Here is a 27,957-nt window from a genome sequence, read left to right on the forward strand (position 1 = left end):
ATTTAGAAATTGGGTCTCCTCTTCACATACTCTGCCAAAAGACAGAGTCTGGCCAAAAGATGTAGGAGTCTTGATAATCTGTTCATCTTTTAAACCTTGCTAATAAAGTTGAATAAATGCCCATTACATAGATATCAACTTATAGAATCAGATGGACCAAATAGATTACTTTTCAGAACCTACTTTCATATCAAACTGAGTCACCATACAGAGCTCATCCTCTAAAAAAACACAAACAAAAACCTACTATCTCTGTAACACTTCTAGGGTTTGACATCATTGGAAAGGCACAATGCAATTTAATGAATTGTTATACCCACAATGTTAACACAGTACTCTTATCATATCACCAAGTGCGTTTTCTTTTTAATTACTTTCATATTCCTAGCCTTTCCTTTTGTTTCTGCAGTGCTTATTAGGAAAACTAAAGCAGAATTCAGTAAGAAAGTTCTAGTGAATTTCAAAGACGTTAAATCAGAGTTTCCTGCTGTCCTTGGATGAACAATTGTGGGATCAACCACAGAAAGTGGACAACCAAGATACCTAGTCTATTAAAAACCAGTCCCACAATCCTACTCGAATCTAGAATCCTACAGAGGGGACAAGATAAAAATGTTATAATATATCCCACTATCCAAAATTCTCTCAGAAGCTTAAAACAAACATAAACTATTAAAATTATCCGCGGTAAAGCTTCTATTAACTGACTTCTAATCAGTTTCTCCCAAAATTTGCACACAATATCTTATATAGATGATAATTTATACTTACTGGATGTAAAAAAATCTAAAATAAGAAAGCACTGTGTTAAATCTCTTAATGTTTTTGTGCGCACATTGCACATTTCCCCCTCAAAGTAAAAATATTACACATGCATCCTTTATCCTTCTATCTTGAAATATTAATAAAAATATAAAGCTTTAAAACGTTAAAAATCTACCAGCATTTATAAATATATTAAACCAGTTGAATACTTTTCTTTAGGAGACATTTAAATAAGTGATATATTAACAAAACCTTATCATTTATAATAATGTGCCATTTAAAATTAAAGAAAGATATGAAAATAGAAGAATGCTCCCATAAATATAAAATAATTAGAAGCTGTTAAGTGTGATGGGTGGTCCAAGTCCGGATGCCTTGCTCTTGAAACAGAATGCTGGGTTAGAAAGTTAAGAGCATTTCCTAGTTAATCACTTAGAAAATCAGCTCTTTCCCAGAGTTTCTTCCCTGGAATTCCTGAACCATTTAGACCTGCGGTCTTGGTGACCTTACATGCCTTTGTGTCTCACACAAACGTCTCTAAAAGAATCACACTGTGACTTGAAACAGATAGAATGAAGTCCCCACTGGAGTTGTGCTGACCATAATTTGAGAGGGGCAAGATAACAAACCAGCACACATCCACACACACATTATCCTCCAGTACCATAGATGCAGCAGTTTTTAGATGCTTCTTGATTGTAACAGAAGGCCAGGACTTTTCATTTGAAAGGGATCCGAGCAGCAAAAAACAAACAAAAAAATGGCTGCTAGATGTTTAGTAGTTTGTCAAGGTAAATAATCTGAACTGAACAGTTGTAATAAATACCAAATTTCCAATTAACCAAATTCTCAATTAACAAAACAAAAATATATTTTTCCTTAACAGAACTGAAAAAATCCCAACAGTGTGTCATGTGCAAGGCTAGTCTGCTTCCAGCTACAGCTAGTGCACAATGTCACGTGTCATCCATGCCTCACTCTTTTAATTCTTCCTCCTTTGGAAAGTGCTCTTGCTTGCAGGCCACATCCACCAGCAGATGAAGATCTAGAAAGAAAGGTTTGTTTACTTACTCTTAGCCTCTCAGACTGCAGGGTTCAATAGACAAGTCTTCAGACAAGAAGAACAAGTTGCTTATGTGTCTTAAATCATTATCTTATCAGATTCTCCATGTAAGGGCATCCCTGTACCTCTAAAGCACACAGATGCAGCCCATTTGTTAACCCAACAAGACCAACAAAGTTTAAAATTTCTATCCCTTTAGTGAAGTGGCCAAGCCTTTTTTCATTTAAAATGCCTTTAATTCTAAGTGAAAAGTTAAGTGTCAAAGGGATCAATTGAAAAATAGACATGAAAATTCATTTTTTTGATGCTATAAGAATAGGTGGGTGGGTTGTGGGAATATGGAAAAGTAATACCTTCTGAAATACAATCTTAAAACAGGTAATCACTACTTTTCCAAGTTGCATGCCCCATCAATTTTTCACTTACTGACTAGCTGATCTCTTATAAAAACATCTGAATTTGTCTGTAAAAAAAAAAAAAAAAAAAAAAAAAAAAAAAAGCATACCCTCCTGACAGAGGTCAGGAGGCAAAGAATAGTTGGTTCATTAAGAATGAAAAGAAGTGCCCTAGCCGGTTTGGCTCAGCAGATAGAGCATTGGCCTGCAGATTAATGGGTCCCGGGTTCGATTCTGGTCAAGGGCACATGCCTGATTTGTGGGCTCAGTTCCCAGTGGGGGACGTGCAGGAGGCAGCTGATCAATGATTCTCTCTCATCATTGATGTTCTAATCTCTCTCTCCCTTTCCCTTCCTCTCTGAAATCAATTAAAAAATAATAATTACAAATAAATAAATAAGAACTGAAAAAAGGTAAAAAAACTAAGCTTTCAGCTCAGGTACAAGGTTGTGTAACACAAAAAGCTAAGACCATGTATAGACGTAGACTAAATGGCTTATGTGAGTAACAAACAGAAATAAAAGGATGCTAATGAGACTTCTAGATTCAAACTTATAAACTCGTAACATGGCTAGGGAGCCTTTTTAGGTTGGTTCTGAAGCTTACTATTTTGCCCTAGTGGCATTTTAGAGTTAAACTAAAACTATACAGCACAAATCCTTTATTTCATTCTGGACAAACAGAGACTTTTATCACTATGTTTGTAGAACACAGCCTCTGTGGGATCAATCCACAGCCTGAGTGAGAGAGCGGATTCAATAAAATAATTCTACTACCACCTCCAAAAATCTAGAAAGCAGCTGAAATAGTACATAATTTTTGCCATATTTTGTAAAAAACCAGTCACTAGGGGCAGGCACTCGCTCATCTAGTGAAGTCCACCTATAATCGATCCATAAAGAGCAAGCAATTTATCCAGATGAGTATCTTACAGAGGAAGAATAGACCATCAGTTTAATGGTAAATTGGCTTCTTGCACATCCATGATCATGGCAGCATGATTCACAATAGACAAAAGGTGGAAGCAATCCAACTGCCCATCAACAAATGAATGGGTAAACAATAATAATTCACTGCATGTATTGCACGTAGCACATACATGCAATGGAATATTACTCAGGTTCAAATAGAAAGAGAATTCTAACACATACTACAACATGAATGAACCTTGAAGACATCACACTAATTGAAATAAGTCAGTCACAGAAGGTCAAATACTATTTGATTACACTTATATGAAGTACCAGGAGTAGTCGAATTTATAGAGACAGAAAGTAGAATGGTGGTTGCCAGGAGCTGCAGAGAAGAGAGTTACTGTGCAATGGATCCGGAGTTTCAGTTTGAAAAGATGAAAAAAAGATCTGGAGATGCTAATGGTAGTACAACAATGTGAATGTACTTAATGCAACTGAAATGTACACATAAAAATGGTTAAAATGGTAAATTGTATATTATGTATATCTTACCACAAAATGGCTTCTTTACAGTCTAAATAATGATAATGGTACTAATATACATATATATCACATCTTTTTTTCAAGTAACTAAAATTCACTACTATAAGGTCATCTAATTAATACAGAGGAGTAAATAGATACTCAGGGAAAGAACCATCAAGCTATATGGCTAACAAGTAAAGTCAGTGGTTTCTAAACCTTGCTGCACATTGCAATCCTTAAAAACAATACTGATGCTCATGGCTCCTACCCCATACATTCTGATTTAGTTGGTATAAAGTGCAACCTAGGTATCAGGATTTTTTTTTTAAATCCTCACCCGAGGTCATGCTTTCATTGATTTTGAGAGAGAGTAAGGGAGAGAGAAACATCAATGTGAGAGATAAACATTGATCAATTGCCTCATATATGCGCCCTGCACGGGGATCAAACCCTCAACCTTGGGTATGTGTCTCGACTGGGACTCAAACCCACGACCCTTCAGTGGACAGGATGATGCTCCAACTAGCCAGAGTGACATCTTTTGAAAGCTGACCAAAAGATGTAGAAAGAGAAACACCTACTTATGATCATTCTCTGAACACCTCAGCTCTATATCAGACAAAAAGGACGGGCCATATCGTAATGAAAAATACTAACATAAGATTTTGGAATATGAATAGACCCCACTGTAACCCAACTTTGAAAGCAGAGCAGTAATTCTTGATCATGACAAAGGTAAATACTATTAAAGCAACTATGCAGTGGGAGGCTGAAGGACAAAAGCAACAAACTCTATTCTTTTATTCAGTGAACAAATGTCATTTATTTAACTACTTAAGACTCTTTTATATTGATAGGTTCAAATTATGGACAAGAGCATATCACAGATAGGCATGTTTAAAATAACAGTAGATATAAGGCTCTATAACAGCCTTGAAGTGAGTTATGTAAATTAGTGTGAGCAACAAACCCTCTTAATCTTTTTTTTGTTTGTTTTTTGTTTTGCATGTAATTTTTATTTTTTATTTTTTTCAAACCCTCTTAATCTTAATGCTTGGCTTTAAAGTAGCATTTGGCACACAGCTTCTAATAACAAGCATCTAAACAATAATTTTATTAAAGTGAGTTTCTTTAATTAGCAAAGGAGTTAGAATCTATAGACCAATAAAAATACAAAAAGACATACACCAGCCTAGTGCTAATAGAGGTTTATATGACTTCATTCAGAAGAGAACCTTGCATACTCATCAGAGAAGGTAAGTATTTGGGAATCACAGCACCTTCGTTGGTTTGAGAGCTGAAAGGCCTTGAGGGACAAGGGCATTGTATTTATTTGGGAATGTTAATTCTTTTTTTAAAAATATATTTTACTGATTTTTTACAGATAGAGGAAGGGAGAGGGATAGAGAGTTAGAAACATCCATGAGAGAGAAACATCGATCAACTGCCTCCTGCACACCCCCTACTGGGGATGTCCCCGCAACCAAGGTACATGCCCTTGACCGGAATAGAACCTGGGACCTTTCAGTCCGCAGGCTGACGCTCTATACACTGAGCCAAACCGGTTAGGGCTGGGAATGTTAATTCTTATTGCAAGCACTCTCCAGGGTCTTGGGGCTATTACTTTAATGAAATTTCACCCATAATCCAACAGGCACAAAATTCCTTTCTTCCAGAATGAACTGAACTCTTAAACATTCAGTTTCCCTTAACTATAAATATCCCATCAGAATATAGGACAGTGTAGTTTCCACAATAAGATTACTATTTGGGTATATTCAGTTTAGGGTAATATCATTATAGAAATTGGAGGTACATGATTGAGTCTAATTTGATTTAACTCTTGGTATTTTTAATCCATAAGTTATTTCCTTAAGTCTAAATGTGCTCAAAAGCATGGCAAAGCCTGATTAACAACCTCCTTCTAACAAAATGCCTATCTATTGAGATCAACATGTGGATACAAATCTAATTGAAGTCACTTATTAAAAAAAGATTCAAAGAAATCTTGAAGTATGAGGAGATGCCCCTACCCTAAACAGAGCAGATTTTCAAAATAGGTCAGTTACAGAAGGGCTCTGATAAGTTCTGGAATACAGAATGCTCCTGTTCAACAGGATACTGAGCAACATAATGACATTCCCACATTTAATGGTAGAAGGAGTAGCAGAATTTGGAGCCAAAGAAGTCTTGAAGGTGGTTTCTTAAAAATATAATGTATTATGAGAGCTGGAACCTTTATTTATTTATTTGTTTGTTTGTTTGTTTATTTTTATTTTAGAAAGCAAGGAAGGGAGAAACATTGATTTGTTGTTCCTCTTCTTTATGCATTCATTGGTTGAACCTGCAACCTTGGCATATAGGGCAGTGATGGCGAACCTTTTGAGCTCAGCGTGTCAGCATTTTGAAAAACCCTAACTTAACTCTGGTGCCGTGTCACATATAGAAATTTTTTGATATTTGCAACCATAGTAAAACAAAGATTTATATTTTTGATATTTATTTTACATATTTAAATGCCATTTAACAAAGAAAAATCAACCAAAAAAATGAGTTCGCGTGTCACCTCTGACACGCATGTCATAGGTTCGCCATCACTGATATAGGGACTACATTCTAATCAACTGAGTTACCCAGCCAGGGTGAGAGCTGGAACCTTATTGAAGCTCCACTACTATCATTACTCTTAATGATAGTGACAGTTGAAATTTTATATTTGGCTCCTATCATTTAATCATTTATCTTTGGAGTTCAGTATCTATCAAAATAAAAAAACATTTGTGGTCTTGTGGTTTTGGTTTTTCAGTTAATCCTCACCTGAGGAAGTTTTCTTCATTGTTTTTGTTTGTTTGTTTGTTTTTTAGAGAGAGTGAAAGGGAGGGGGAGAGACAGAGAGAAACATGGATGTGAGAGAGACACAGCGATTGGTTGCCTCTCGACCAGGGCTGGGGATCGAGCCTACAACTGAGGTATGAGCCTTTGACCAGAATCAAACCTGGGACCCTTCAGACAGCCTGACACTCTATCCACTGAGCCAAACCAGCTATGGCAATAAAAAAGATCTGGGCATCTACAAGAACTATATTGAATACTAGTCCATTGTGAACCCTCTCCACAAGTACCTTCTTACTCTCTTAAGGGCTTCTCTGGTCATCAATGATCAGGGCTGTGAAAAGATCAGAAGCTAAGCACAAAGACTTTCTAATACAAGGTGCAATAAAATGAATGCCCAATTTATACATTGAAACATAACCCGCAATGTGATGGTGTTAGAAGATGGTTCCTTTGGGAAGTAATTAGGGCATGAGGGTGGAGCCCTTATAAATGAGATTAGTACCCTTATAAAAGAAATCCCAGAGAGCTCCCTTGTTCCTTCTGCCATGAACGGGCACAGTAAGAGGGTGGCCATCTATGAACCACGAACAGGGCCCTCGCCAGACAATGAATCTGTTGGTGCCTTAATCTTAGACTTCCCAGCCTCCAGAACTGTGAGAAATAAATTTCTGTTGTTTATAAGTCACCTACTCTATGGTATTTTTTTTATAGCAGCCTTAACAGAACAAGATACAGACAAGCAAACTTTTTCTGTAATGAGCTAGATATTAAATATTTTAGGCTTTGTGGGCCATATGGCTGGCCTCTATTGCAACTGCTCAACTCTGCTACTGTGGTGTAAAAACAGCCATAGATAATATGCAAATGAATGCCTGCGGCTGTGTGTTCCAATTAAACTTTATTTATGAACACTGAAATTTGAATTCCGTATCGTCTGTGTGTCGTAAAATATTCTTCTTTTGATTCCCCCCAACCATTTAAAAGGTAAAAACCATGCATATCATGCAGGCCACATAAAAACAGGCAGATGCTAGACTTGGTCTATGGGCCATAGTTTACCAACTGCTATACTCAAGAGAAATTTAACCAAAACAGGAGAAGATTTCATCAAATAGAATATTGGTATAATAGTTGTCAAAAAATTATCTTTTCTCCAAATGGTCAACAAGCACATGAGAAGATGTTCAATATGGTTAGCCATTAGGAAATACAATCAAAACCACAATGAGAAAGCACTTCATACCCACCAGGATGACTACAATAATAATAAAAAGTGGAAAATAACAAGTGTTAGAGAGGATGTGGAACAATGGGAAGCTTGAATATTGTTGTTGGGAATGTAAAATGGGTCAGCTATTACAAAAAACAACAACAGTTTGGCAGATCCCTGACCCTATTAAAATGAAAATGTAATCAGATGTCATAATATTGCCAATATTTCACAACTTTTCTGCCTAAAACAATAATTAATTCTGGGCTCCTACAAACTGCAGAAGCAATCCCATTGATAGAGCCATACTTTATACTATCTTTATAATATGCTCAGGATAATGTTTTTAATGTTCATCTAATTTTTTCCTGCCATAATTTAAACACTTTCCTGCCGTATTTAAGCCTGTTAATAAGAGAACAAGTACAACTATAATTACAAAGTCTATGGAGTCAGAAGCAATTATGAAATCACCTTTCATCCTTGCCTTCTCCAAGTTAAATAACCCAAATTCCTTTGCTTTTACTTAATATGTACTATCTTTTTGAAAGCTCAAATTCTTACATGAAGTATTCTAAAAAAAACTTTTACATACTTTACAAGGATAATTAAGAAAAATAGTTAAAATTACAGCTATGTAAAGTAGCAATGTGATAAGTAAAATACAATTAATAAATAATAAAGATCCAGAAAAATTGTTGTTCATATATTAATTCTACACCATGGTTCTACCTCTAACATTCTAGAGCACAATAATCCTTACCAGGGGACTTTCCTTGCTGTGAGCTGCTTCTTCGCTCCCTGTATCTGACTGGAGTGGATAAATCTGTGTCTTTACTAGGCTTGCTAGCAGGCCCCATCTCTGAAATAAGGAATCCCATCTGTTCTGAAGGCAAGATATTCTCAGGTGGATTGGTCTGGCATTTTATACTGGCATCCACCTAAAATATTAAACCCACTCATTATTCTGAATTTCTATCAAATTATCAGAGGAGTTCTATTATAGAAACATGACCCAACAAATGTACTTGTAAACATCCTTATGAATGATATTACCTTTGATTTTGTTGATTTAATCTGAATATTCAGTAGTAAAATGTATATTTCCCTATACACAGACTGTTAAAATGTATGTGGAACCAAAACATTTACTTATACAAAACTTACTAATTTTTTTTTTTGGTAAAATTCACACACACAAAAATTTACAATTGGTTAAAGTTATCTTTTTCCAGTCTAGCATCCCTTTCATCAGGTTGCCCCTCGGTTGGTTATATTGCAGTGGTCATAGGCATAACCCTGTTGGATATCAGTGAGGACACTTTATTCTCCTAATTCTGTATTCTTTGTCTTAAACAGGCTCTTAGTCCCTATAAAATCTAGATCTGTCCTGCTTATGAGATATGAGTTTCTTTCTTGGAGCTCCTAAGTTTTCGTTGGAATGTCAAATCCCTTTGTAAAGGTGACCGAATTCTGAAATACTCTATTTCGTGTGTTTTATTAATACTCTATTTCTTTATGAATTTATTTTAAAATAGAACTATATAATGCAATAAAGCTTATTAATTCTAAAAACGGATTTTAAATATATGTACTTTTATTTAGAATTGAAGTTTACTCATTTTCTGGTCAAAAACTAGCAGCAATAAAGAATTAGCCTCTACCTTGAGAATATGTCTGTCAAACTAGAGTCAGAGTTCTGCTTTAGGAATGCCGATATTAGTAAGGAAGTTCAAACAGAGTACTCACAAGTCAATTAGAATTCAGTAATGCTGTAAGAAAGCATAAAAAGACTTCCAACCATCTCCTTATTTCCATGCTATAAATGGCTAGGAAGTCCTGATATTATCTGTCAGATAAACCATCCTTTCTGAGTAGTGGAATTTAATCAGCCAAGCATACCTAGTCCATCCAAATCAAGATAGGAAGCAAAACTCAAGGAATGCTTTTAACATGTAAATAAGTCTTAAACCACAGTGCTCAGTCAGACTGGCTGTCTAGAGGTTGACTTCAGACCACAACATCGTGAGAAGAGGCCTGCGAGTTAAGGTTACTTCTTTCTGAATCTTTTGTGCAGAACCACTGGGACAGGATCCTTCTAGAAAGCACAACCCAAATAAAATCTGAACAAACTCTCCACTAGAACAGCAAAAAAACTAGGTACTTAAGCTTTATTAGCACTTCTTCTTTTCCCCTTACCTGATGTGGGCTGAACGGTAGCCCTTCCTGCACAAATACTACTGAAGGTGGAGATGGATTATGACTTAGATGCTCCTTCAGTTTGACATGAGCTTGTTGGATGGCTGCAGATTCCTGCATTGTAGTATTTTCAACAGGCTGAGCTGTGTGGATGGTATACATGTACTCAGGTGACTGTGGTAGAGAGCAGGAAATTGCTTGTTCTGTTCCGACCACAAAAGATGTAATATCTGAACCTACAGGAGTAAGTGGCTCCAGCTGGCTAGCCTGACTTGTGGAAGATGGATTGTTATTGCTTGAATTAGCTAGGATATGTTGGCCTCTGTTAGACTGAGATGTTGGGCACTGATTCTCAACAGGCTCCACCTTTACCATCTCCAATTTAGGGGAGGAATGCAATTCATCTAAGATCCGAAAAACAGCCTCTAGGTTTACTTCTGTCTTTTTATTTTCATCAGTAGTACCACAAGGCCAATTAGAAGGCAGAAACTCAACTGGATAGGAGGATGGCATTGGAGGATTCTGGGAAAAGAGAAAATAGGACTGTTTGGATAGAAAATTCAAATATGAGGTTAAGGAGGAAAGAAACAGCATATAGACGATGAATGCTAAACATAAATAGATTAAACTTAAAGCTTATTTTAAAAAAACTTGAACACTAATCAACTTTTCAGCAGTGATAGCCTCAATTCTATTTTCACCATTTACTTAGCAACTATTATGTGTCAACCACTATACTAAGTTTAATACCGGAATGGATCAATCATTTTCAGGGCTAAAATATACAAAATCAAAAGGCTATAGTACCCCAAAACTTAATTTGCTGATAAAATGTCTATATATCAAGTTCTTCCATATAGGTTGGCAGACAAAAACATCACTTGTATCTATTATATATTTGTATCTATCATATACTACTATAGGAATGTAGTAAGGAAATTTCAAACACAAGATGCTCACAAGTCCACCAAAGCTTCTATAGATTCAGGGGGAGGTACTGTTCCAAATGATCTGAGAAAAAAAATGGATGGAATATCGACTGGCCTTTGGTTCCTGAGATTATTTTTAATAATAAAACAATAGATTTAAAAATAGCTGTCACTTCTAGATTGATCTTTAAGATGTATTCTCTTATACATTGTATTTTGCACAGAGTAGGCATTCAATTACATGTTTGGTGATAAATGATCTCAAGCTATGATATAAAATACTGAAAAGTAATGATTAAATAAAATGTAATGAATTGATGTTGCCAAATGTAGAGCTTTGCACAGAACAGGCATTCAATAATAGTTTGTTGATTATCTCAGATTATAAACCTAAAATACAGAAGAGTTATGATTAAATAAAACATGTAGTGTGTCCATGTTGCCAAATACACTAAAAAGACTGTCAATAATTTAAAGAACACTAATGCCAAATAATGTAAATTTAATTGTTTAATTTTATGTCTACTTATCTTTATTTTCCTATAATAAACATGCATTGTCCTGTAGTAAGAAAAAGTCTTTAAAGATGTTTTAAATTATTTAAGACAAACATAATCAAGATATGAACATTGTTAGAATATCGCCAGTATGATTCAGGGAGAGGGTTCTGGATCCACAAATAAGAGCATCCATTTTGTGTGACAGATATGTCCTTCTAGTAAAGATAAATAGATTGGACTATCATGATTGATGATATCTGCCATTAAAAATGTCCAACTAAGCCTGGCCCATGTGGCTCAGTGGTTGAGTGTTGACCTATGAAGCAGGAGGTCATGGTTCAATTCCCAGTCAGGGCACATGCCCAAGTTGTGGGCTCGATCCCCAGTGGTGTGCAGGAGATAGCCAATTAATGATTCACGCACTCTCAATCTCTCTTTCTCTTTCTCTCCCCCCTTCCTTTCTGAAATCAATAAAAATATATTAAAAAACAAAAAAGGAGACTATTTTTTTAAATGTCCAACTAAGCCCCCTGATCCACTTCTATACTCTCCAAACAACAATCTAACTATAATTTGACACCCCATGTAGACTTTTTCAAAAAAAAAAAAAGGAATGTTCTTTTGGAATGCCACTAGTAAGATATTCTCTTAAGAATGGAAGCTATTTTGGCTACATAATATCAAAGGCAAACACATAATTCCAATCTTTAAGCAATTATAGCATAAAATACAAAGCACAGAATTTAATCTTATCTAGAAATAGCAATCTAAAACAACTGTTTCATAATAAATAATGAGAAACTAATTGAAGTAAACAAAATTTTTAAAGGGAAAGGATTTCAGATGTCATTTTGGAAATAAGTGCATAAGTTGGACTGTAGGTATTGGTGAGAGTACACGAATGGTCAGTCTATTGTAATGGTTTACAACTTGGAGGCTGAAGGACCACCACTTAAATTTCTTTTTTTTTTTAATATATTTTATTGATTTCTTACAGAGAGGAAGGGAGAGGGATAGAGAGTCAGAAACATCGATGAGAGAGAAACATCGATCAGCTGCCTCCTGCACATCCACTGGGGATGTGCCCGCAACCCAAGTACATGCCCTTGACCGGAATCGAACCTGGGACCTTTCAGTCCACAGGCAGACGCTCTATCCACTGAGCCAAACCGGCTTTGGCCACTTAAATTTCTTGTTTTTTAATATCATTTTTCTTTTCTCCTTAAAAAAAAGTAATTATCCACTCATCTGCTGATGGACACTTAGGCTGTTTCCAAATCTTAGCTATGGTGAATTGTGCTGCTACGAACATAGGGGTGCATATATCCTTTCTGATTGGTGTTTCTGGCTTCTTGGGATATATTCCTAGAAGTGGAATCACTGGGTCAAATGGGAGTTCCATTTTTAGTTTTTTGAGGAAACTCCATACTGTTCTCCACAGTGGCTGCACCAGTCTGCATTCCCATCAGCAGTGCAGAAGTGTTCCTTTTTCTCCACATCCTCTTGAACACTTGTTGTTTGTTGATTTGTTGATGATAGCCATTCTGACAGGTGTGAGATGATACCGCATTGTCGTTTTGATTTGCATCTCTCGTATAATTAGTGACTTTGAGCATGTTTTCATATGTCTTTCGGCATTCTGTATGTCCTCTTTTGAAAAGTGTCTATTTAGGTCCGTTGCACATTTTTTGATTTGGAAACAGCCTAAGTGTCCATCAGCAGATGAGTGGATTAAAAAACTGTGGTACATCAACACAATGGAATACTACGCGGTAAAAAAGAAGGAATTACTGCCATTTGCAACAGCATGGATGGAACTGGAGAGCATTATGCTAAGTGAAATAAGCCAGTCAGAGAAAGATAAATACATGATCTCACTCATTTGTGGAATATAGAGAACAACATAGACTGATGAACAGGGACAGATCCAAAGACAGAGAAACAGCCATCAGACTATCAATCCCCAGAGGGAAAGTAGGGGAGGGAGGGGGTAAGGGGAAGAGATCAACCAAAGGACTTGTATGCATGCAAATAAGCCAAACCGATGGACATGGACAACAGGGGGATGAGAGCATGAGTGTGTGTGTGTGGGGGGGGGGGTGCGGGAAGGTTGGGGGTTAATGGGAAATGAGGACACATTTGTAATACCTTAACCAATAAAGAAATTTTTTTAAAAAGTATCTACACCACCTCGAAACAATCTGTCATTTGGTGACATATATTTTAAGAGTTACCTGGTATTTATTTTGCCATGGGAGCACCAAGAATAAATGTTCCAACTAGCCTATGAGACTACAGAGCACTTGAAATGTGATTAGTATGACTGAGGAATAAGTTTTATTTAATTTTAATTTTAATAACCACATGTGACTAGTGCCTACTATATTGGTCAGTGCAGGCCTAGAAGAATCCTCAGACATCATTTATGTCAACTCTCTATTTTTAGAATTGCGAAAACTGAGGCCATAATCCACAGCTTACCTGTGGTTACTCATTAAGATAAAATTACACTTTGAAATTCTGCAAGGTTAATACTATTGCATCTGATACACAGAGTATGTCCATTGTTCCAAGATCTTACCTGGAAGTAGTTGCAGTGTGCATAGGTAGAGGCAGTGGGAGTGACACAACTGCTGAGAGCGTCCATGTGGGTAGAAGGAGAGCAGCACTGTAATACAGCTGGAACGAATTCAAAATACAAAGTCCATCAACCAAAATAAACCTCTATAGCAGCGGTTCTCAACCTGTGGGTTGCAACCCCTTTGGCGGTCGAACGACCCTTTCACAGGGGTTGTCTAAGACCATCCTGCATATCAGATATTTATTTACATTATGATTCATAACAGTAGCAACATTACAGTTATGAAGTAGCAACGAAAATAATTTTATAGTTGGGTCACAACATGAGGAACTGTATTTAAAGGGCCAGAAGGTTGAGAACCACTGCTCTATAGCATTCAAGGTACTCACCTCTTTTATCTTGGAAAAGAGTACTTTCCTTTGTGGGTGCAATAAAATGTATTTAGTCAGTTAGGTGCTATTGTTTGTTGAAAACATGATACAAAATTAATTTTAAAAGTCATTTAATAGTGTCATGTCTAATTTTATAAATGATTTCTTAGCACCTAAACATTTTTGTATCTTTCTAACCAAACATTAACTGTTATTAAATGTAATTTCTTTTTGTTGAAAATATCAGAACATATTTGGAATTCCAAAATAATTATTTCAATCATTTTAACAGTAGCACACACTTGGAGGAGGAGGTGTTTTTAAGGATAAAATAAGTATGAAATATTCTCCGAACAGTTCTACCATTATATAATGCATCCAGTGAGATCTATGCAAAAAAATGTTTTAACCATGACAAGTGGTTAGGAATTCAGATCCTAGCATCAGACTGCCCAGCTTTGGACCCCAGAACCAAAATTTAAAATATGGGTTTTTTAAAATAATCAATCCCCTTATTTTTTTAATTTATTTTAAAAATATATATTTTTATTTATTTCAGAGAGGGAGAGGGAGAGAAAGATAGAAACATCAATGATGACAATCATTGATCGGCTACCTCCTGCACATCCCCTATTGGGGATCAAGCCCACAACCTGATCATGTGCCCTCGATAGGAATGGAACCCAGGACCCCTCAGTCTGCAGGCTGATGTCCACTGAGCCAAACCAACTAAGGCTAAAGTTATCTTTTTTTAAAATAGTATTTTTTTAAAATGTGCTTTTATTGATTTCATAGAGAGGAAGGGAGAGGAAGAGAGAGAAACATCAATGTGAGAGAGAAACATTGATTAGCTGCCTTCTGCACACCCCCTAGTGGGGATTGAGCCCACAACCCAGATATGTGCCTTGACTAGGAATCAAACTGATGACCTGTTGGTAGATGGGACGATGGTCAACCAATTGAGCCACACTGTCCAGGGCGAGATCCAAAAATTTAACAGCTGCATAAACGTGAGCAGGTTAATCTCTTTGGCTTCAGTTTCTGCATCCCATTAGAATAGGGATGATAATAGTACCCACCTAACATGTTTGTTGTGAGGAATGAATGAGTTAATATGCATAAAGAACTTAGAGTAATACTGGCATACAGTAAGCAATCAATCAATAAATAGCTAACACTGCTATTATTTTACTGAAAAAAAACATTTTCCAAAGTTTCTCTTTATAGCAGGTTACCATGAAAAGATTGAACTCTTTATACTGGGATAGTTATACTCACAGATGCAGTCTTAAAAATAGGTTGAGTCTTCTCTTTTCCAGAGAGAGACTCTCCAGAATGAATGAAAATCAGTTATTATATCATACCTTTGGATTAAACAGAGGATGATATTTATTGAGCACCTACCATGTTGCAGGCACTGTACTAGTGCTTTACATATATTATCTCATTTAATTCAAACAACGATTGAATGAGATATTACCATTAATTTACAAAAATAAGGAAACTAAAGCTCAGAGACATGAAATAATTTGCCAAAAGTCACAAAGTGGGTAATGATAGATGCACTGATCAAAATCCAAAACATGTTTCCTTTAATAACCCACAATACTTCCCTAATCTTCCTTCTTCCTGAAATGTAATACTTTACTAGAATTCTACTTGAACATTTTTAAAGTGTCTTTATTACAAGGTGCAACTCTCTCTCTTCTTATACAAATTTTTCATATTTCCAGTGCTCTAATACTATTACTAAATAGCCTGGCAAGTGTTGCTCAGTGGTTGGGCATCAATCTGTGAGCAGATGCTCACAGTTCGATTCCTGGTCAGAGCACATACCTGGGTTGCAGGCTTGATCCCCAGTAGGGGGCATGCAGGAGGCAGCCGATCAATGATTCGCTTTCATCATTGATGTTTCTATCTCTCTCTTCCTCTCCCATCCTCTCTGAAATCAATAAAAATATATATTTTAAAATTACTAAAAAATCTCATTCTGTAATCTTTGAAAGTAAATTAGCCCAAGGATTGTAAAAATGCATTGAAATGTTTTCCTATTTCTCCATTATTGACTACTGATCTTATATCGATGTGCAATTTAAGACATCAAATTTTGCACATGTAAAGAAAAACTTGAAATAATGGATAGAAGTCTAGATATAGATATTGCTAAGAAGGTCACATAAAATTCAGGCTGTTGTGACCTGCTTTATCCTTGAGGGTTTTTAAAATTTACAATTAAAATGTTATGATCTGAATTTGGTTTCCCAGAATATTTAAAAGCATAAATATCCTGAGAAATAAGTTAAACACCGAGGAGGGGTCTGCATGGTTTGCCAAAACTCTGAAAAAAATCCAGACTTTTTTCTAGTGTTTTAACAGCTAGGGAAAACCTAGCCCCCTAGTGGCAGGAAAAGAGTTAGAGGTGCAGGTTTACACCCATCAGGGCAACATTAGTGTTTCATTAAAAATATATCAATGATGTGAAGGGATTAAGAAAAAAAAAAACACATTATATATACACAAACAACAGTGTGGTATTAGCCAGAGGGGAAAGGGGATGTGGAGGCTAGTGGAGGTGGGCAAAGGGGAAGAAAATGGGGATGGACAGAGACTGCTTTAGGCGAAGGGCACACCAGCAGAGCACAGACGTTTTGTTGAGTTGTACACTTAAAACCTGTATGGTTTTGTGAACCAATGTCATCCCAATAAATTCAATAAAGAAAAAAATAAAGTGATGAAAAAATATTGGCTTTATTTTTCTGATATTGCTATATCTGACTCCATTGGTTATACATTTTAAATAGTTGTTAAACGTGTACTTTAAAATAAATTTCTTGGAGAAATAAAATAGAATACAGTGGGGCCTTGACTTAGGAGTGTCCCAACTAACGAGTTTTTCGAGATACGAGTCGTCTCTCGGCCGATTTTTTGCTTTGAGTTGCGAGCTAAAATTTGGGTTACGAGCCAGCTTCAGATACCCCACCGCTAGCTGGCGCAGCAAACATCACAGTGAACGCCACAACATCAGCCCAGCATCATGTGTCATTGTAATGGTGAAAATTGATTTGACATACAAGTAATTTGAGTTACGAGCTCCGTCACAGAACGAATTAAACTTGTAAGTCAAGGCCCCACTGTATACAACAGAGAAAATATGTGTAGCTGATAACTGATTTGGTATCTAAGAAAACAGCATTATAGTGAATGTCCTTTAAGGTGCCCAGTAACAAATGAAAAGTAGAAAGTTACCTCATGAAAAAAAACACTTGAATAGATAATCCAAAAAGATTCCTCAATGGCTATTTCCTTACCCATGCAGTCCTACTTTGTATAGTTAACAAAATAGAACAAAGCCAGGTGCATTATCAGTAAGCTTATTGAATATGAAAACCTAGCTACAGAAATGTAACTGTGTCCTTAATACATGAAAAATTAATCTAGTGTGTTATGAGTTTATCACTATGTCCTAAAACACATTCTTCTGTATAAAAAAACTTCCAGTGTCATCCTGAAGGCAGTATTAAGGCATTAAGTTGCATGTAGGATGAAAAGCTAAAATAATGAACAAGAGTTTATCTCAGATATAAATATGAGGTGATTACAGTTTTAAAACAATTCTAATAATTAAAAATAAGCCAGATTACTAAAAATTACCTAAAGGTAAATTTTTTCAAAAAATAATAAAGGTAAAAATTTTCACTCCCACTATGAAAATAACATCATAGGGAAAAAATTGAATTCAAGAATAAGACAAAAGTAAAAAGAGTCAATTAATAATGAATCTACATTTTGTCTTTGAAGGAGTGACAAGAATGAAAAAAATGTAAATGAGCTAGGCAGAGAAAACAGACGCTTCAAGAGAGGAATGAAAAATGTAAGGAATGATTCTGCCGAAACCGGTTTGGCTCAGTGGATAGAGCGTCGGCCTGCGGACTGAAGGGTCCCAGGGTCGATTCCGGTCAAGGGCATGTACCTGGGTTGCGGGCACATCCCCAGTGGGAGATGTGCAGGAGGCAGCTGATCGATGTTTCTAACTCTCTGTCTCTCTCCCTTCCTCTCTGTGAAAAATCAATAAAATATATATTTTTTTTAAAAAAAATGTAAGGAATGATTCAGATGAGTCATTTTATGAGTCAGTCTGATGGCAATTTTTTAGTCTCAATATTTGGCTTTACTAAAGAAATTAATTTATGAAATATAACAAAATTCAAAATTTACTGGTTATGCTATAGAAAGACCAGATCCAAGTTTATTTTCAATATAAGTAATTTTTAAATGAAGTTGGATGTTGTTTTTTTTACTAAAATTTAATCAAAACCTCCCCAAGTCATATAGCTTACTTCAAAAGGATTCAAAAGTATGACCATTATTCTAAAATTAGTTACTTTATTAGGACTTACAGAGCTGGATTTTGGAGTGATTATTATCCTGCCTCTGAGAATAATATTCTATGTAACTTTGGGAAAGTTATTTGGAATGCTCTTCATAAATACGTATTTACTAAGTTATTGGTTAAATTGCTTACTACTTTTTGCTTCCTTACCCTAAAGTTTGAAAGAATTAAGTATTTGCACAGTATTTTTATGGCATTTTCTTTTCCATAGAAGGTCTTTTATACTTAACAGTACAACTTTTTATTTATAACGTACTTCAGAATGTTCAGAGCAGTTTTGCCTACATTAGAGCATAGAACTACTCATATATTAGAAGTCATCATGAGGTCTCTTATTCTCATAACCTCAGAAACTTTATAGTCATTTCAATTATCGCTCTTAAAGAAGACAAAAGTTCAGATAACAAGATTCTATTTCATAAGCACCATACACATCAAAATATCAGCACTTAGTTATTTTACTTTATTTATTTATTTTTAAATATATTTTTATTGATTTCAGAGAGGAAGGGAGAGGGAGAGAAAAACAGGAACATAAGTGATGAGAGAGAATCATTCATAGGCTGCCTTCTGCATGCCACACACCAAGGATCTAGCCCACAACCCGGGCATGTGCCCTGACCAATAATTGAACCATGACTTCCTGGTTTATAGGTCGATGCTCAACCACTGAGCCATGCTGGCTGGGCCTTACTTGTTATTTTAATGTTTCTTTCCTAGTCCTTGCCTTGAACTCTTGGAGATAATTTTCAATTTATAAATTTATATCCAAGCTAACATAAAATATTTTTAGCCTGCAGGAGACAGATGATCAATAATTCTCTCTTATCACTGATGTTTCTCTCTCCCCCTCCCTTCCTCTGAAATCAATAAAAAAATATTTTAAAAAATATTTTAAAATAACATGTCCTAAATCATAATTTTAAAAATATTTCTATAATGAATGAATAATATTAACTATTTATAGTGTTTTCTGATAAGTAATAAATAACTGGTTCTCAAAAAATTTAGAACTAGGAGTTTCCAAATTGGAATTTGGAATACATTTTCCCATAGAAACATTATACAGGCTAGCTTGACTTTTCAGCCAGACTGTAACCATCTGTACCTTAAGTGTAGGAATATAGTAATAGCAATATAGAAGCTAGTATCTAATATGTCCATAGAAAATGCCTCCAAAATTCCAAATTGGAAGGACAAACATATTTCTACATCTCCCTGCTGCAGTCTTCCCAAATTTCCACTCTCCAGAAGCTTTTTTGAGTCTCTAATAAGTTTAAGGAGGAGGGTTTGAAGGGGGTTAGGAAAGAAAAGAGAAACATTTCTTGGTAAAAGGAGAGGAGGTAGGGTTACTGTCTAGTTTACAGGGCTACAGAAAATAAAGCAAGTGTATGGAAGACACAGACTATCTCTATGTATATATTCTATGGGAATACAGGGAATGTAACCAAAATTGTAATGTAGACAGTCATGCCTAATGTGTTTATTAAAATATTGGATTAAGCTCACTAATAAAGATCTGGCCCTATTTGTTGCTATACATAAGATATATAACTTACAACATAAAATTTGTCATCTTCTGTTTTTAAAGATCACACGGATATTTTTGTTCTTCAAAGAAGTAGCTGACAATCTGGAAAAATACTAGGCCTCGTCTAGTAATTCCCTTATCTAATTTACATTCCTTCCATTTATTTTAGCTTTTGATGTCATTCTGCCAGAGAAAAATAGTCTAACAAATACTTCTAGAGATTGCTTCCAGATCTATATATCGTGAGTAAATTAATTTGCCTAGAATCTTAACTCATAGGGCAAAAAAATGCCCCCTTCTTCTCTCTGGTCTTTTCTGAAAGTCTTGACCCTTGTCTTGTTTCTATTGCCCCATTTCATCACTATGTAAAGCACAATACATGATGAAACACACACTACAGCTATGCTGCTTCTGCAAAACAGACTATACATTTGAGTAAAATGGTAAGGCTATTACTCTGCAAAAATGTCTTTCCCCCTCCAAAAAATACACCCCACCCCCCCCCACCCCCGCCAAGCTAAACTGATGGTCACTATCATAAGGATTCCCAATTAGCGGCTTGAGATCTACCAGTATGTCTTCAATGCCTTTGGTTGAGTTCTAAGTCAATTGTCATTGTCAGGTCCTCCTCTCTGCTATTCCCCAGTTCTTAGTTGGCTGGGACTGTACTGTCAAACCACACCATCACATTTTTACTAAGAGAATATAATTTAGTTTTAAGAGATGGAAAGCATGCTCTTTTATTAAATAAACTTCATTACTAAGATACTAAAATGACTTCATTATGAGGTAATCTCACCTTTAAAATTAAATATATGTAAAACATATAGTATGTATATATTTTTAAAAAGAGAAAATAATTCTGCACCAAGGACAGAGTTATAGTAAGGTTCAGTGTACTTAATCTTAATTTCATTACTACAACAGTTTGAGGATCCAAACATTTCACTAAAAATATACACCTTTATGCAAGAATGGAATTTTTACAATCCTTAAGAACACATGAAATTTTATATATTGTTTAAAAATATGTCTTGATGAGAAATCTTTGACATTTCTTAGGAGCATATTCCTAGTACTTTTGTTTAAGCATGCAGAAATGCATTTAAACATATAAATGCTCCTTACAAAGTAGTGCCTTAAGAGAAGCCATTGAATTTGAATTTCTCATACCTGTTGGATAGTAGGCTTGGGAGTACTGTGCTGAGGGTGTGTAGTTACTATATTTTTGGGAGGAGTTGACCATTGTTTGAGGACCTTGCTGAACATGTACGGATGTGGCGCTGGGCTGCAGAGTATAGGTAACTTCAGTTGGAAACCTCTGCAGGACAGGAAATGGAACCCCTTTATCTGAAAAAGTAGGAGACGTTTCTACTTGTCCTGGGTGCATTCCAAGGGAGTTCTGCCATGTTCTAGGAGGAATCGGGGTCCGATCTAAACCTTTCAGAGGAAAGGTACTGTGGTTGTGGGATGAAGTTGATACGTAGGAATAAGGAGACAGACTATCACGCCGGAATGACCGATGGAACTGTCCTACAGCCACTGGTCCTGCATAAAAGAGGAAAAGCACATTTACTAATTTTAAATTACACCCTGGACATAGTAAACCAAAAGTCAAAAAATACATACTACTCTTCACCTGTGAAATGTTGAGTTTTCAGTCATCTTTAACACAACAGAAATTAAGTATTGTAAAAACAAACAGAATATGAGGTTACACATAAAATGCTGAAAAAATAATCAAATAAACTTTTGTTTGGTTTTCAATATGTCATAAGAGACAAAGTGACCAAACTTTTAAAATTAAATCAAGTGTAAATCAATATTCAATGTTAAAAGCCTTTTATAAATTATTCAGTCATCTTACCTTTTACCTCAATTGATTGACCCAGATTTTTCCAATCTGTAAGTTACTTCCTAGAAGTTTCAGAAATCCCATTCTGTCTTTAAAATCATTTAGGAACCGTAATAATAGGCACGAAAATAAGCGCTCAACCATATACATAAAAGAAATAAGTGTGGAACAAATAAGAAGTATAATACAAACCAAAATAAATTTAATCTTCTTTGCCTCCTTTCAATTTTTTTTTTATTATAATCTTCACCCTGGCCGGTGTGGCTCAGTTGGTTGAGCATCACCCTGTGCACTGAAAGGTCACTGGTTCAATTCCTGGTCCCGGCACGTACCCAGGATTTGGGCTCAATCTCAGTCAGGTTGTGCGCAGGAGGCAGCCAATTGATGTTTCTCACATCGATGTTTCTCTCTCCCTAAAGTCAATTTCAAAACACATACTTTTAAAAATGATCATCTTTGCAGAAAAGTCAGGCTTGAAAACTTTTAGTTCTCTTTTTCATTCCTTAAATCAATCAATAATTTCCATGGTCTTTTTTTCTTCAAAGTATCTCTAGTAGTGTCCCTTCCTAGATATCAGTGGCTCTCAAAAACTGATTTACATTTGAGTCACCTAGAGTTTGTTTGTTAAAAATCCACATACGCAGACCCAGAAATTCTGATTATTTGCTTTCTCTTATCTTGCAAGGTAGAAAGGAATTAAAAAGCGGATATGAGTAAGAAAAATACTATGTAATACTATGTAATGGGCAATACTATGTAATGAGAAAAAAAATATATGTCACAAGCTGAACTTATTTTATAGACTGAGGTTCTTGAACATAAACAAAGCTAGCCTAATTTATTACTATGGAGGGCTTTATGTATTATGTGGTTCACAAATGCCATTCAATTGATTTTATTTTTAAAAAATCCAGCCCTGGCCAGTGTTTCTCAGTAGTTAGAGCATCCCTCCTTGCACCAAAGAGTCTCTGGTTCGATTCTCTGTCAAGGGCATGTACCTGGGTTTCAGGGTTGCTCCCCACCCCCGATTGGGGCGCATATGAGAGGCAACCAGTTGATGCATCGCTTTCACATAGATGTTTTTCTCTCTTTCTTCCCCCCTCCTTCCTTTCCTCCCTTCCACTTTCTCTGAAAAGCAATGGAAAAAATATCCTCGAGTGAGGGTTAACCAAAAAAAAAAAAAAAAAAAATTCCATAAAACAGAGGGGAAGTGTAATTTACATCATACTCATCTGTTAAACTACCTAGTGAAAAATGGCACTCAAATACTTACTTTTTCAACTATTTAACCTGTAAACTTATTCTACATGTTACACACTATTCATTTTATTTCTATGGTATTTATTTCCTCTAAAGAATAAAGCATTAGAGAGTGCTCCTAACTACTCCTGAGCCTAGCACCTGGTGCTGTTTTTCCACCGCTAACAGTGCTAAAACAACATATTGCACAATGTGCAATAGCTCACTAATCGTTTTTGTACCCTCTTCAGGGTTAAGCTGTTGATGAATTTTTAGACTATCAATAATATAAGCAGCTAATTAAAGAATTCTCTATCTTGATTTCTCAATTTCTGGTTTAGGTATGAATTAAAATATAAATTCTACTCCTAGCAAGGTAAAGTCTGAGTGATGGCCGGAGCCGGTTTGGCTCAGTGGATAACATAAGGACGCTGTTAGGATTCGAAGGACATTCCTTCAAATTTGTTTTTGAAATAAAAATCTAAAACATGTTCAGCTCTTATTTATTCTTCTGTTAAGGGTTATCTCAGAGGGCTGTACTCCAACTTTACAGATCATACCTATATGTCTTCAGAATACCTTAATTTGATATATTTGGCAAAGTTTAAATCCAGAATTATAGAAATGTAAGGTAGGATGAATTTCTGTTCTTAGAAATTCTATTCCTTCTGTATAAATGAATCTAAACTAATCAATCCCCAGGAAAAATTTGTCTCTTGTCCAAAACCTGCCTCTTGAGAGCTTGGTAGCCCCAGGCAAAGACAGATTATCTACCACTCAACTTTATGTGACTTAGTTTAGAAAATTTTAACGAATATTTTAAAAATTGCCACTAAAAACAAAATAATAAAAGTAGACAAAGGAAAAACATGTGATCCTCACATTTCTTATCAAGTACATTCTCAAAAAGTATAAAGGAAGCTGGCTCAAGGATCTAGATAAGAGAACTAGATCCTAAAACAGGGGATTGTACTGTGAAAGAAAAGCTTTCAAACCCTAAACTGCAGAACACAAAAAACAAAATGGAAACTAAGAAGTAGCAGTGTAATCAGGCATTTAACCAAGACAATTCAGGCAGAATATAGGTTAGGCTAGGAAAAATAGAAGAGCCAAGGACTTATAACATGGAATTAAAGCAAAACAAAATTGGGCCAATATTCTTGAACTTAGAATTACATTCCACCCAAACTAGTAACACAATTCCCTAGTGAACCAAGCCTATGGTGCAGGCAATCCACATGTGACATACCACCTGCACATATGAACAGGTAAAATGGTAAAAAACAAAACAAAACAGGAAATTCATGAAAACTACAATAATCTAGGTATATATGGATTGATGTATTATCTATCCTGAAAAAGTATGAATTACAAGTTTTTCAACAAATAATCTTTAAGATGCTAGCCAACTGAAATAGAAGTGAAGAAAATCAGATCCTAGATAGCCCCTGTGTTTCTTCAATTAAAATGGATTCTGTCCTTAGAATACAATTGGGTTTAGGATACGGGAGGGGAAAAGAAAATCAAAGAGAAAAAAGTAAGCAAGAATTGGTTCTTAGGTTTATGTACATATGTATGTATGTATGCTTGTTTAAAGTGGTTATCCTGCCTAGCCAATTTGGCTCAGTGGATAGAACATTGGTCTGCGGACTGAAAGGTCCTTGGTTCGATTGTAGTCCAGGGCACATGTGGCCCAGGTGGCGGGCATGCAGGAGGCAGCCAAACAATGATTCTCTCTCATCATTGATGTTTCTATCTCTCTCTCTGCCTCTCCCTTCCTCTCTGAAATCAATTTAAAAAAACATTAAAAAAATAAAGTGGTTATCCTATTGCTCTCAGGAACATATTTTTTTTCCTCTCTCTCAGATACACAACCTGAAAAACAAGTATAGATGGCAGAGATTCTGCCAAATGTCTGCCATGGTACTGTCTCCACTGCCTTTCCCCATTGGATTCCCCATCAAAATCAATGGCCATCATATGGAAGTAGCTTAATATTCCTTCAGAATTCCTTTGGAACATTCCTATTCCACTGCTATTTCTCCAACTTGTTGCTAGAACTCTAACCTAATTCCTTATCTTCTAAACTCCACAGACACAACCTAATCCCTTATCTTCTAAATTCCAAACGAACAAAGTGCCGCCTCATTCATAACTCTTGGCTTGCATTAAGTTGAACACAGTGTTCTTTTATTTGTATATTTTTTAAGTTTTCCAAAACTGAAAAGTAACCCAGAAAAATTTTTATGTTAACATGCTGAAAATGTTTCTATTACTCTCTAATATTGCCGCTCTTCCTGGAACAAGAGGAAGAGCATCAGAAATCAAGTTTATAAAATAATTTTTTATCAGAGAGGATTTCTGAACTTTTAGTAAATACAGATCTATAAACACAATTTTTTTTTCGAATAATGAAAGATTATATCCAATAGTGAACAACTTAAAGGTCATAATGTGAGCTTTCTAACATTCTTTGTAATTAAAACTTGACAACTGTACAGAAAATCACTTTTGCCTTATATGTGTCCTACCATAGCCTCTTTTTTTTTTATATATATACAGAGATGGATGCGAGATTTATTGGCAAGTTCAGCAATCAGCATAGCTCACAGTTTGTTTAGATGTTTATAAAAGAAATCATGATAGAAGCTGAGACTTGGACAGCTTCCTAGGAGAATGTAATCATCCTACCATAGCCTCTTAAAATAAGCATCCGCTCTAGGTAGCTACAACCAAAGACTGTTCAGCCAACTCCTCCTACATGGGAATAATACCAGGTTGAATAATGAAATATATTTTTGCTCTTAAGATATATAAACAATGCCTTGTCGTTCTACACACTAGTTGGGGCCTAACATATGCTTATTGTCAGAACATGTCTCCCAACATCTCTTAGCTGTGTCAGTGGGTGGAAGATGGCGTTGTCTCTTCAACGACAAACTTCCACTCTAGGGACCCTGTTCCCTTCCCCTTGGCTGGGACAAGTGGTCTAATCGGCTGTGACCCTGTTCCTTCCTACCTTCATCTTCATCACACACGCTCACCCCGTCCAGTATCCCCCTTCTGCTTCCCACTGGAGCCAAGGCGGCCCTGCGTTTCCTCCAGGCCCGGCGCTACCCATTCCCGCTGCTCACAGGCCGCACGGAGGTCAATGGCTCCGGAAGGTCGGGGCTCAGGGGCAGCAGGGAGAGGAGAGCCTGCAGCAGGGGTTCCTGTGGCGGCCGGTGGACCCGGACGGGGCTAAATGCCCGTGGACTCTTCCCAGAGGAGGTGCTGGTAGACAGAGGGTGCTGCTGGGAGTGAGAACCATGGCGATGGGGCCTATTTCTGGGGAAGCCCGCGGGATCCCTCAAAGATGAGGACGTGCCGCCAGGTCTCGGAGGGGCGGCTGCTCCCTGAGCCCATGTGCCCTGCGGTGGGCGAGGGCACCAGAGGCCGGACGGCGGCGGGCGGGACTCACCGTGCGGATCCGGCCGGGGCCCCGCGGGCGGCGGCGGCTCCTGGTGCTGCAGCGGGGAGGTGGAGGTGGAGGCCGAGGCGGAGGCCGAGACGGAGGAGGAGGCGGAGGCCGAGGCCGAGGCGGAGGCCGACGTGATGAGGAGTCTCTGGAAGCGGTTGGGCGGGCGGCAGGGCACCTTCAGGCCGGCCGCCAGCTTGGCCTTGTTGGCGCTGGTGAGCCGCTTGAGGTGCACGAGCAGCTGGGGCTAGTCTCGGCGGAAATGCGGGGCTGTGGAAGTGATGGACCGGGCCGTCAACCACAGGCCCGCCGCCCACCTGCTCCGGCGCGTGTCTCGTCGCGCCCGGCCCGTCCAGCACCACCTTGCGGAAGCCGTAGAGGTTGAGCTGGCGGATGAAGCTGGTGAAGTTGGTGGTTTTGAAGAGCTCGGGCTCGGCCGCCGCGCCCCCGACGCCGCCGACGCCGCCGCCCCCGGAGCTCCCGCCGCCTCCGGCTCCCGCCCCGGGCGGGCTGAGCAGTTCGGCCTCGAAGAGCGGCTGGTCGATGAGCAGCCCCTCGCCGCGGCCGTCCCAGCGAATCGAGCGGTAGCGAGGGCTGTTCACCAACCGCCACAGTTTGGCGGGGAAGTTGTTGGGGTTGATGGGGGTGGAGAGTAGCGCCTCCTCCATGGCCCCCGCCCGGGCCCTGGGCCTCGCCCCGCCGAGCCTGGCTCTGCTATCCCGTTCTCGATCCCCCCCGGCCTTCGCTTCGCCCTGCCCCCTCCTGCCGGCGCTCGGCCTTCGCGGACCCGGACCGTTGGCGTCCGAGCCCCGCGGCGCCGTCCAGCGCGGCCAATGGGGCCTCGAGTTCCCACCGCGCGCCCGGAAGAGGTGCCCCCTCGGCGGGCACCGCCGACCCGCGGGAAGCGCGTCGCCCAGGCCACGTGCCCACGCGTGGGACACGACGGGAGAAAGTCACATTCCCTCGAGCTGGGGTGGCTGCCCACCAGGTAGGGGTAAGCCCCGCGAGGAAACGAGCCCAGTGACCCGCGTGGAACACCGGGGTTCGCGTCCTCACCGCGGGGCCGGCGTGCCGGGCGGGGAGGTGGGATGCGGCAAGTGTGCGCTTGGCCACAGGAAGGCAACCATTCCCGAGAACAAAGGGCCTCGTTCTGTCATCTCAGGACTATGGCAATGGAATGGCTCAGCTCCCCACAACT

The 27,957-nt window shown here is 37.8% G+C and overlaps 2 protein-coding genes across 2 annotated transcripts in view; both read right to left on the reverse strand.

Annotated features, from left to right (window-relative positions):
* RNF43 (ring finger protein 43) overlaps positions 1-10,045 on the reverse strand; it is a 77,193-nt gene extending 67,148 nt beyond the window's left edge. Inside the window, exon 1 of the mRNA XM_023759601.1 lies at positions 9,907-10,045. The gene's annotated coding sequence lies outside the window, so the exon portion shown is untranslated. The remainder of the gene's footprint in view (positions 1-9,906) is intronic.
* Positions 1,708-27,427, reverse strand: HSF5 (heat shock transcription factor 5). Its single transcript, XM_006095623.3, is given in 7 exon segments — positions 1,708-1,810; positions 8,471-8,648; positions 9,907-10,428; positions 13,917-14,014; positions 21,382-21,756; positions 26,763-27,027; positions 27,029-27,427. Coding segments are annotated over 7 exon segments (1,908 nt in total). The 3' UTR covers positions 1,708-1,739.
* Positions 27,428-27,957: the final 530 nt, after the last annotated feature.

Source organism: Myotis lucifugus, unplaced genomic scaffold (genome assembly GCF_000147115.1).
Source record: "Myotis lucifugus unplaced genomic scaffold, Myoluc2.0 scaffold_158, whole genome shotgun sequence".
In the NCBI taxonomy this organism is placed as follows: domain Eukaryota; kingdom Metazoa; phylum Chordata; class Mammalia; order Chiroptera; family Vespertilionidae; genus Myotis; species Myotis lucifugus.